Raw genomic sequence first — 11,216 nt, forward strand, 5'->3', positions numbered from 1 at the left:
GTGACAAAAGTAACAACAAGCTGCTTTCGACGACACTTTACTTTTTCATGGTGGCACAATGAGGCACTCGCGAATCTCTTGTAATACTACACATTACATCAGGTTCAACATCAACTACATTTGTACCTCAAACACCTTCGCTTCTACATTTTTACGTCAGGCATCTTTTCTTTACGTCTTGACATCGCTCTGTACTGCACCACACCATTGCCTATGGTGCAAAGCTAATTTTTTCTCAAATGATCGCTTGGTCACGTTTCGCCGCAACAACTCGTAGTGGCACCGCCAGTGTGTCTGCAATAAAGTGCAGACTCGACACCCGGCGTAGATAGTGAGAGCCACCGTGCGCCGACAGCGAACACGAATTCTGGCGTGCTTGACAGCATGGACACCCAGGATACAGACAAGTTTCTGGCCGTGGTATGCTTGCGCCACATATGGGCCTTCCGTGACAGGCTGCTAATCCTGGACATGGCTGACTCCGTGTTCAGAATGGGTCACTGGGGACATGTCTGTCCAATTGCGGATTGTGGTGTAAATAATCGGAGGAGGCGGGGGGGGGGGGGGGGGGGGGATGCCACTACTGACATTTCTGTGGCTGTCCGGGTGTGGGATATCCGGAATAAAGCTGTCTCTGCGTCGTTTATGGCGCGGGTCCGCTCTACCCACCACACAGGTTCATCCCCGTGCCGTGATCGCTGTGTATATTTATGGTTGATGCGAGCTTAATTCTGCGCTGGTCCCGTTTTGTGGTCAGGCTTCGCGAATGAATATCTCAGAAATGAGGCGGATGAGGTTAGGTTAAATGCATGCTTATAGGCGTCGAATTTGCTGTCTGTCATTCATTTTCCAGAGACGTCTCGTCACCAGTAACCTGGGACGAATCTCCCGCGCTCTCCTCCCGGCAGTACATGGCGTAATGGAAAACGGACGAACACAGAACTGTCAGCGGGCACAGTTTTATCCGATGTACCAGACAAACCTGCCCTCAACGACGGTTCTCCTCAGCCCATCATCAGAGCCATGGTGAAGTGATCATGACCACCATCACCATGGTGATTCACTGATTCGTCCGGCTTCGTCGGACACGTGTCCGTGTCGCTGCGCTATCAGCCGCGAGCCAGGTGCTCGTCCGCCCACTTCCGGCATGGCACGGCTCTCTCTCGACAGCTCTGCGATGACTTCTGCTCGGCGTCGCTGACCTCTGACCTCAAGCGCTGCGCAGACATCGACCCAGCCAATAGCAGGCCTACTCGCGGGGGGCGAAACGCGAACGAATGGTGCGCCCCTGCACGTGTTGAATGGTGGCCCGATTTCGCATTCTCCGCGCAAGTTCACTGAACTTTATTGGACCTCGCGTCCTTCCGGCGGCGCGTGCGCACGTCACGCACAGATAGAGTGCGACTGATGCACTCTCGATAGCCTCGATTGCAGGGCTGCTCGACCTGCGCGGCCGCTGTGTCGCGCAGGGCCGTTCGACCCTCGGTCGCCTACGTCGGACGGGCCGGTCAATGTCCGTGAAACAGGCACGCCTCAGTCGCGTAGAGAGGCGGGGGGGGGGGGGGGAGGGGGAGCAGGTGCTAGTGGTCGAAGTGGGGGAATCGGGTGGGCGTTGCACGCTGCAACGGTCAGTCACTCACAGCGGGGCGTCCGAAGTGTGGAGGGAGGGGCAGAGGGGCTGCCGGGGAGAGGGGCAGGTAGGGGGAGGAGGGCAGATAGAAAGGGGGGGGGGGCAGACTGGGCGAGGGGGCAGGCATCAACAAGGGAACTGCCAGACGCCATGCCATCGTTACAGAGCGTTCCTGGTTCTGATGCCAGGAATGACCAAGAAATCAGCGTGGAATCAAGCCACGGATCCAATAAGAACCAGGATCCAGCACGGAATAAAACTAAGAAAACCAGCTGGAACCAAGATGTAGTCCGACACAGAGCCGAGAAGTCCAATAGAAACCAAGAGCCAGTCTGGAATATACACGGGAATCCAACAAAAATGAAAAGTTGACGGCAAGCTACGGCAAGGGATCCCGCAAGAAACAAGATTCCCGCGTCTGACCACAGACCCATCAAGCACCACGATTCAGCTTGGCATTATGCTCATGAATCCACCAAGAACCAAGCGCCGACACAGTTTTGCGTCAAAGGAACTAGCAGGATCCACCATCATGCCTGGAATTTTTGTGAGGAGCCATTGTTCGCTCACACTGCGCACTCTTCACAGACCCCGGAACTTGGGTGTGACTTCCAGGGTATAATCCATGAGATCAGGCTCGCATTCAAAGGGATGGGGTTATCAGAGAGCTTACCCCCTTATCAAAATTGGGGTGTTTAAACATGCATGCAAATGAATGTCGACAATAAATAATCACAGAGCACACGTGCGAATAAGCAGATCGTGCACCGTTTGAAAAAATGCCTTGCGTATGCACCATGCCAAATATGTTTGTTTTTTTTTCATTTTTGCCCACCATTGCAAAATTCTGCATCGTCGTAACATGATTGGTTGGCTTATATGCTTTTACTTTGTGTTTGGCGAACAAAGACGTTCTGCGTAAATTATCATGGCACCGGTGCGTGGTGAGTTGTGAATTTAGAGAGAAAACCGTTAAGATCATAAAAAGGCAGTGTGGAAAACCTTACGGACCCTCAAATTGGGTCCGTATGTTCAAGGCAGGAATTACGCCTTATAACGGACGTAAGGGTTCGTTGAGATACTGTACTGAAATAACGCTGATCAATGGAAATGCGCACAGAACTAGCATGCCAAAAGCCAGAGCGTTTCAAGGCTGCATGTATATTAAAGGGGGTGTCCCACCTTTGGAGTTTGTTTCAAAAGCATACATTAGTGAAACCTCAGGACTAGTCACGTCTAATAAAAGCACTGGGCACTGCCCCTGCAGCACCGTCAAGACAATTAGGATATCAATTTGCATACGTTTCTAGGCTGACTTATGCCGTGTGGCGCTTTGTGACAACACTACCCTTCTTCCCTGCAGTCGCAACCACCGCTGCCATGACAGCCACCGTGCGCACCTCTTTTGGTGTGAATTAAAAAGCTTGTGACTGGTACAGCGAACAGGGGCCTGTTACCGAGAAATTGGATGGTTGAAGTTTGAACCTGGGCGTCACATGGATTATGTGATATTCCCATTCCCAAAGTCAAAGTCTGCCTCGAAAAAATCCCTTTGGTAAACGCCGTCTAGGTGGGACACCAAGGCCGTAGTATGGCGCTACGTTGAAGTCGCGGGATAATAGCTTCATGTTTGCATGTTTTTTGGTGTAAAAGGAGCGTTTTGATCTTTCATAGCATTTATTACGCAAACATTTTGACAACATCATGGAACAAGCAAGGCAAATGAAATGTATTGTGTTCAAAGTGGTGAACATAGAGTTCAATGAAATTTTTCTCGCAGAGTTAGAAACTTCAGTTCGGAGCTATTCAGAACGATTTCGAGAAAAATGGTATTGCTGATCAGATCGTGTGCGTCTGATTCGACAATAAGTGTAAAGTGTTAAAAAGATGGGATCTCCCTTTGCGCTGTGCGTCCGGGAAGCAAGACGACCCAGGATCGATTCCCATGGTCCCCACCCCTCCTGTCAGGGTGAGAAGCGGGCGGTTTCATAAAGTTTTAGCAGCCTGGTGCGTGGCAAAGACCTCAAGTGCATGGTAGACACCTTATCGTAGTTTCTCAATGCAAAAGGCGCAGTATTCTCCGTAACGAAGACAGCCAGCTCCCTTGATCATGATGAATACGATCGTGAAAAATAAAAGATCACCACACGTCACAGTCACGCATTCTTTGAAGGAGGATTTCCGACGCTAAATGCTGCTCATTTCGACTACCGGCTGAGGTATCGTGGGGATATACTTTGTGAACTGCCACGAATTGGGTCGTGAAAAACGGGGTCAGTCACGAACGGGCTCGGGGTTGCCGAAAGTAGGGGTCGGAAAGACCGGTGAGGCTGCCGGCCCACTGATGGACAAAGCAATATAAACCTTGTGGTTTTACACGAAAAGGAACGGGAAAAAACATTTTCTCCCCATATACTGATGGTAACTATTGTTGTGGCTTGTCACGCAATGCATTATCTTCTTCATTAGTCAAGTCATTTCATAACTTCATACATATATACATACATATACATTAGTCTTTCATTATCATAACTTCATTAGTCAAGTTCCCTTTTCTGGAAATCTGGCTCTTCGGGTACATTAACGTTGTGTTCTGCATGCAAAGGGACTCCATGAGTCGGTGCAACGTGCAATGCCGCTTCGAGTGGTGCTTTTATGGTGGACAGGGCCCCGAAAGGAGATCGAATGGATTTTTGAGCAAGTTTTGGAGCATGCCTGCGTTTTAGTGCCACCGCAAATGAACCCAAGCCCTTTGCAGCGAAGGCAGTCCGCATTTTCGTTCACGATCTGGCCGCTTCACCCACTTAGCTATGTTGGACGCGTGCTGAAGCTGTTCATTCTGGAGAAATGTCGCCGTCGTTTGATCTACGTGAATGAAATCCAGAAACAGACGTTCATATTTCAACTGTCGGTATATATTTCTCAACTGGGCTGCATTCACACCTGCTGAGCGAAAACCTCGGGTGCTACCACACACACTTAGTTGTTGCTGTCAGTCAGTGAGGTTTATATTTGTTATTGTAATTCGAATTGAAATTTGATCAAGAGTGCTTATCGTTTACAATGCACACACACACACACACACACACACACACACACACACACACACACACACACACACACACGCACGCACGCACGCACGCACGCACGCACGCACGCACGCACGCACGCACGCACGCACGCACGCACGCACGCACGCACGCACGCACGCACGCACGCACGCACGCACGCACGCACGCACGCACGCACGCACACATATACATATATATATATATATATATATATATATATATATATATATATATATATATACATATATGTATGTATGCATATATATTATGATGCATATGCATAATGCATAATTATATATATATATAATTGCATATGATGCTTTCATATAAATGACTATGTAAATGACGCGAACAGTTGCCCATCGCAAAAGCCCTAATTCGCACTATTTGCTGAATACGGTAAGATACCCGTTGTTTTCAAAACTGACACATGACACAACAACATGTGCTCAGTGAGGATAGATATCAATCAGTGACAAGGTCTGGCGTTTGCGAGTAAAGCGATGACAGCCAGGAACCAGAAAAGGACGTTTTGTGAGTGAACCAATGGAAACCAGGATCCCGGGCATGGTGATTGTAGAAGGACAATGGGATCTAAGAACGTGGACCGGTGGCTCTTGTTTTGCAAAGAGTCAGTGGAAATTAGGAACCAGCTTTGGGTGTCAGGGACATCACTGTTTGGCATTGGATAGACGGCGTGGTATTAAGCCGGCAGCGACAGCCTGATGGTGGGTCCGTGACCTTGGCTTTCCCTTGCATTGCAGGTTTCAAAAATGCGTCAAAATCGGCATGGAGAAGAAGTGGGTGATGTCAGAAGAAGAGAGGCAGCACCAGGATAAGGTAGGTGCAGCAACAATTTGTTCTAGTTGCAATATCATCGTCTTTATGGCATCGGACATGGCGTCGGAGATGCGGGCTGGAGGTTCTTTCTTTCCTTAGAAACGTAAGGAGACCCACAATTTCAGATACATAGCTTCAGATCTAAGCTTCAGATATACAGCTTCAGACCCACGGCTCCAGATCCACAGTTCCAAGTCCACAGCTTCAAAACCACGGCTTCAGGTCCACAGCTTCAGATCCACTGATGCATATCCTCCGGACACGGCGTCTGACGCCTTACGGCTAAAATGGCGTCGCGTAGAACATCGATTTTCTACATTTTCTCTACGTTTTCCCCGTGGTCCGTGAGACGCAACGTGGCACCTCATGCCGCGAGATAGGGGTCGTCACTGACTTAATCAATTCGTGAATCAGGGATAAACCCATGAGATAATTGGGATTGACTGAACCGGGTCTGAAAACTTACAGATTACACTGAACAAGATTAACAGTTATCTCAGTCAAAACGGGTGACATCGGTTTCATGACTGGAGCGTCATGCTGAGAAGTGGGAGTAGTACTGTCAACTAAAATTTCCCTTTTCGAGCATACTGAAGTGGGATGCAATGCGGCGAATCGACAGATACTGTTGCGGGCAATACTTTTTATGTTCGAGGGGACATTATTTGTCAGGTTTACACAGCGTAAATTGACGGGCGGGTTTGGTTTACATTGGTGCATGGGGATAGATTAGATCCTTAAAATGTGATGCACGAAAAGCTGTAGCAATCCATGGCTTTCAAGATCTCCAGAGCACTGAGTTCCAAAGTTTTTGGATTACATTCGCTACTTATGACGGTGGACAATTACATCCTGGCCCAACGGGTGTCCGGACTCAAGGCCAATCTCATCTTTTCTTACCAAATCCAAAATACGTTGCATAGCCGATCCAGGGCTGCGGCTAAGATTCAAACGCCGCGTTGTGAGGGCAGGGACGTCGTCGTGAGAGGGGGGGGGGGGGGGTCCCCACCGCTTGGTACCAAAGCAGCGCTTTGACTCCTCAGGATAACCAGTTTTGATCCCCCGATCACCTTCTACCCTCCCCCCCCCCTCCCCCGCTCCCCGCCCCAGACATGCGTGTAACCGTCGCTGGGGTTGGGGTAGGGTTCGTACCCCAGCAATCGTGTTGTAACCCAGCAAATTGACTATTTTTGTGTTTTGGCCATGTGAAATGGCACCAAAGCGGAAATGGACCCCCGTTGCATGTAAGGTGTGGCTACGCCAACGCCCTCAGGGAAAGTCCGTGGGTATCCTGCATGCGGAGTAGCTTTTAGGGCTGCCTTGTATGGATAAAAAAGAACCAACAGATTATCAAACGTCAGTGGAAAATTGGCCGTCATAAGCTAGCATGGCCTGTGCACACAGGCGCAGCCAGGGGAGGGGGCACCCCTGTCCCGTCTTGGGTAAAATTCTTTGCGTTTAGTACCATAGGTGACTTCTGAGAGAAAGACGAAAATCGGCGTGATGAGTTTCCACTAAGTACAGACCCCTGCGAAAAAATCCCTGTCTGCCCCTTGTCTTGGTATCTGCGCATGCGCGCGCGCGTGGCAGAAGCTAGCGAGCGTAACGACGGCGCTCCTCGTTCCATATCGCCATCTGACCGGTTGCAGCTGCGGAAGGAGAGGAAGCGCCAGCGGCTGGAGGAGGCGGACGGCCGGCGGGCTGAATGTCCCAAGCCGCCGTCCCCGATGGAGGCGCACAGGAAGAGCCGCCACCTCTTCCTCTCCGAGCAGGAGGTCAAGGAGATCGACATGCTGGTCAAGAAGTTTTACGAGTCGTGAGTACGCGTGGGCCGCTGTTTGTGTATGCGTTTTTGGCTTTGGAGAAAAAGTGGTGATGCGCTGGAGTGAAAGAGTCGAGACGTAGTAAGGTAGCGGCTGAAAGCCATTGTCATTGATCCGTACGTCTCTGGGTGGCATTGCTGCCGTACCTCCATGCATGGCATGAGCTGGCTTGCATGGCTGAGTAACGAAGAAAAACGTTTTTATGCTGGAAATGTCGAGCATTTTGTGCCCGCACGCTTTGGGCTGACAGCGTGGTTATCTGCTCGATACAATTTCTGAGATCACGTTAATTACCAACCTTGGTAAATAGAAGGTCGTTCCCATGACGACATCAGTTGCGCTCACGGTGGACCACTCACTTTAGGTCTTTTGCGCCGTCTTACAATTATGAGGAGACTCGCTACGTGTGCAGCCACACATATTCTGAAGCAGGCGGTGAGCTGTATGATCCTCCTCCGTCACCAGTGTTGGGACTCATATTAAACTCTCTGCCACCACAGGTATGTTTTTTCATCTTTCGATAAATCCCACCTCTAAGCTTATTGCTAAAAGGATGGCTTAACACCGCGAGTTTCTAAAACACCGCCAACAAAGCAAAAACACAAAAAAATGTGAGGCCAGCCGGCAATAACGCTAGGCCAGCACCAGCGCCAGCCTAACGCGGAGCAAGCAGAATGTCAGAAGTCAGTAAGCAGAAGCAGAATGTCGCCTTTGTTCGGCACTGGCGTGAGGCGATGTCGTAGGACCTTTCCGTGCGCTCTTCGCGTGGACCCATCAGGCGATGTGGAGCGGCGACACTGACCGCTGCCCGGCCGTTCAGGGGAGGACATAACCGGAGGGCCGCCATTCAGGGAAGGACCCGACCGGAGGGTCGAAGACCGGGTGCCCGAACAAACGGATATAGTCGTTTCGAGCCCGAATTACGCCCATTAATGCCTGGAACTAGTCAAAATGTGACATAATGTACAACGTCTGAACAGTCAGACCTTGAGATGTGCAGGCGCAGTAGTCAGCATATCCATTTGCAGCTGCCTCCTCGTCTACCTCCGACCTCCTTACTCACCTCCCTCCTTGTCACCTCCACCAAGCTGGTGCCAATTCGTCCTACCGGAAGTAGCAGTTATCCATCCACCACGAGCAACACGACCGTTTCTGATGGCAATGCGTCTCGTCGTCAAGCGCCAGTCAGTGATCCAGCGCGGGGCTGATTGATTTTCTACTGGACGTGAAGAAAGCCGCAGGCTCCTCAGGTCGTCAACGGCTACCGATAAGCTCGGCCACCACCGACAGATATCGATAGGCTCAGCCTCTGAATTCTCGGTCCGAGCTCTGAGTCCAAGGCTGGATGCGTGTGATTGCAGTCGCCCGGCAACATCCGGCTTGCCGGCTCGGCCTGGCAGGATTACGCAGGTCAGGTGTAGCGCGAGCGCGTTTCGTTAAGTACCTCCCTGATGGAAGAGTTTCACTTCGCAGTGGGGTTGCTGTGCAATGAGGTTAGAGCATGTCCTGCAAATAGCACATCTGTTCGTGTTTCCGACTACCCCGAGAACAGCGTGTAGCATCAAGACATCCCAAGCTCTCATCCCAAACCCTCGACATAGCGCCGCCCTGTCCCACCCCGCGCCACCGTCACCAGCATCGCTCACGCTGCGGGCGCGGCGCGGTTCGCGCGCGCGACCGGCACATACTTCGCCGGCTCTGGAGCTGCGGCGCGGCGTCAGCGCGCCACCACCAGGTCCAGCGTTCAGGGCCGGCGTGAGCGAGCCTGGCAAGGCCAGCGGCCGGCTTTTCAGCTCAGCGGCCGACTATCGGCGCGCCGTTGGGCTTAACGCGGGACCGGGTGGCGGACAGAACGGAAGTCTGCAGTCTGGAGGAGTCTGGAGTAGACTGGAGCGGCGCCGCGGCGGACCGGGCGTCCGGTCCAGTCTGTGGGGACGTCTGGTCAGGCTGGCGGGGAAGCGATATGGTGTCGCCTCGCAGTCTGGCCATGGTGTCGCCTCGCAGTCTGGACATGGTGTCACCTCAAAGTCTGAACATGGTGTCGCCTCGCAGTCTGGACATGGTGTCACCTCGCAGTCTGGACATGGTGTCGCCTCGCAGTCTGGACATGGTGTCGCCTCGCAGTCTGGACTTGGTGTCACCTCGCAGTCTGGACATGGTGTCGCTTCGCAGTCTGGACTTGATGTCACCTCGCAGTCTGGACATGGTGTCGCCTCGCAGTCTGGACTTGGTGTCACCTCGCAGTCTGGACATGGTGTTGCCTCGCAGTCTGGACATGGTGTCGCCTCACAGTCTGGCCGTGGTGTCACCTCGCAGTCTGGCCGCGGTGTCGCCTCGCAGTCTGGACTTGGTGTCACCTCGCAGTCTGGGCATGGTGTCGCCTCGCAGTCTGGTCTTGGTGTCCCCTCGCGGTCTGGTCGTTGCCTCTCAGCCTGGTCGTGTTCGCCGCCGACAGCCAGCGCCGTCGTGTTGGTGCCGACGTCAGCTGGGCCGCGTGGTCTTGCTCGCTGCGACGGGCCTCGACCCTCGTGCGGCCGTGACGTCACGCTGTGACGTAAGTCCGGCCGGGCCGACGGCGGGCCGGGCACGTGTCAGCCGGTCGCGTGTGCTCCAGAGTCGGCGACCGGAAGCCGGGTGCATTAGACTCGCGGCGTCGGCAGTGTGCGGGCTTAGCAGCGAATTAGAAAAGCATGCAAGTGTCGGGCAGACTTGGGGATGGGGCGACGCACAGGGGCGCGGACAGGGTTTTTACGGCGGGGCGGCTGAGGGGCGGAGAGAGGGCACCACGCCGATTTCTAACTTTCTGCCAGGGGCCGTCTATGATGGAAAAGGAAAATGCGGATCTAAGAAGGGCGATTCCGGGCTCCCTTGGCTGCTCCCGTGGTGGCAGATTATGGGAAAAGTCACAATATACTCCCGTGGTCATTGAAGTATGTTTTGGGCTCTTCTATGCCATATGACAACGCTCGCGTGATCGTTTCGTTTAACCAGCGCCCCATAACATATTTAAGACCGGTGAGTTCGAGCGAACTCATAATACCAAAAAGAAAGACAGGAGCAAAGTTCTTTATTGGCGTTATAAAGACGGGTGGCCACGCCAAACTGTATCAGAAGTCCATTAGTCGTGATTGGTGCGTTACGCAGACGACGTTGGAGACAGATGGCCTCATTTTCATTGCATATCGGCGTTGCCAGGCGACGTGGCTTGGAGTACGGAAGTTCAGCGGCCGAGAGCTTGGTAGAAGCTGGTTTAACGAGCTCGCTACAAATGAAACTCGAGGACTGGTTGGTCAATGTAGACACAAGCTGCAGAAGTTGCTCAATTTCCCACGGGGTTCCGGCCAGTAGTTCCAAAGCAAAGCATGAAATATTGCTAAGAGGAGCACGCTGAGTGTCACTCCTGCCATCTATCCGTTGCAGGGGAGTAGGGAATGCAGCGCGGCTGACGTCTGCCCACCAAACTTCGCCACGGCTGGCGGGACTGGCCCAACCCGATCTGTTGCAGGCTTGTCGTGCACTGATGCCAACCGTACGCTGTTGCCGACCATACACGGTTGCCAACCGCGCATCGTTGCTAACCGTACGCTGTTGCTAACCGTGCGCTGTTGCTAGCCGTGCGCTGTTGCCATTGAGCGCTGTTATGCAGAACGAAACGGGTGCCGGGCTGAAACCAATAGATGTCCACCAGAACAGACTGACTATTCTCAAAGACTTGAACTCATTGCAACGGTGTGTGCTTTTCCAGATGCCATCCTAAAAGTCTAAAGTCGCCTACGCATGGAATGGTTGCGATGCTGGTCCTATTTCCTCCTTACATCCTCTTATGTTCCTTTACCGTTTTGCTGCGCACCA

General features: G+C 52.4%; 1 protein-coding gene across 1 annotated transcript in view; it reads left to right on the forward strand.

Annotated features, from left to right (window-relative positions):
• Nucleotides 1-11,216, forward strand: part of LOC119113860 (vitamin D3 receptor) — a 117,506-nt gene that overhangs the window by 101,936 nt on the left and 4,354 nt on the right. The window contains exons 5-6 of the mRNA XM_037238091.1: nucleotides 5,466-5,541; nucleotides 7,191-7,357. Of these exons, the coding sequence (XP_037093986.1) occupies nucleotides 5,466-5,541; nucleotides 7,191-7,357 (243 nt within the window). The remainder of the gene's footprint in view (nucleotides 1-5,465; nucleotides 5,542-7,190; nucleotides 7,358-11,216) is intronic.

This window comes from Pollicipes pollicipes, unplaced genomic scaffold (assembly GCF_011947565.3).
Source record: "Pollicipes pollicipes isolate AB1234 unplaced genomic scaffold, Ppol_2.1 Scaffold_7262;HRSCAF=8765_pilon_pilon_pilon, whole genome shotgun sequence".
Classification (NCBI taxonomy): domain Eukaryota; kingdom Metazoa; phylum Arthropoda; class Thecostraca; order Pollicipedomorpha; family Pollicipedidae; genus Pollicipes; species Pollicipes pollicipes.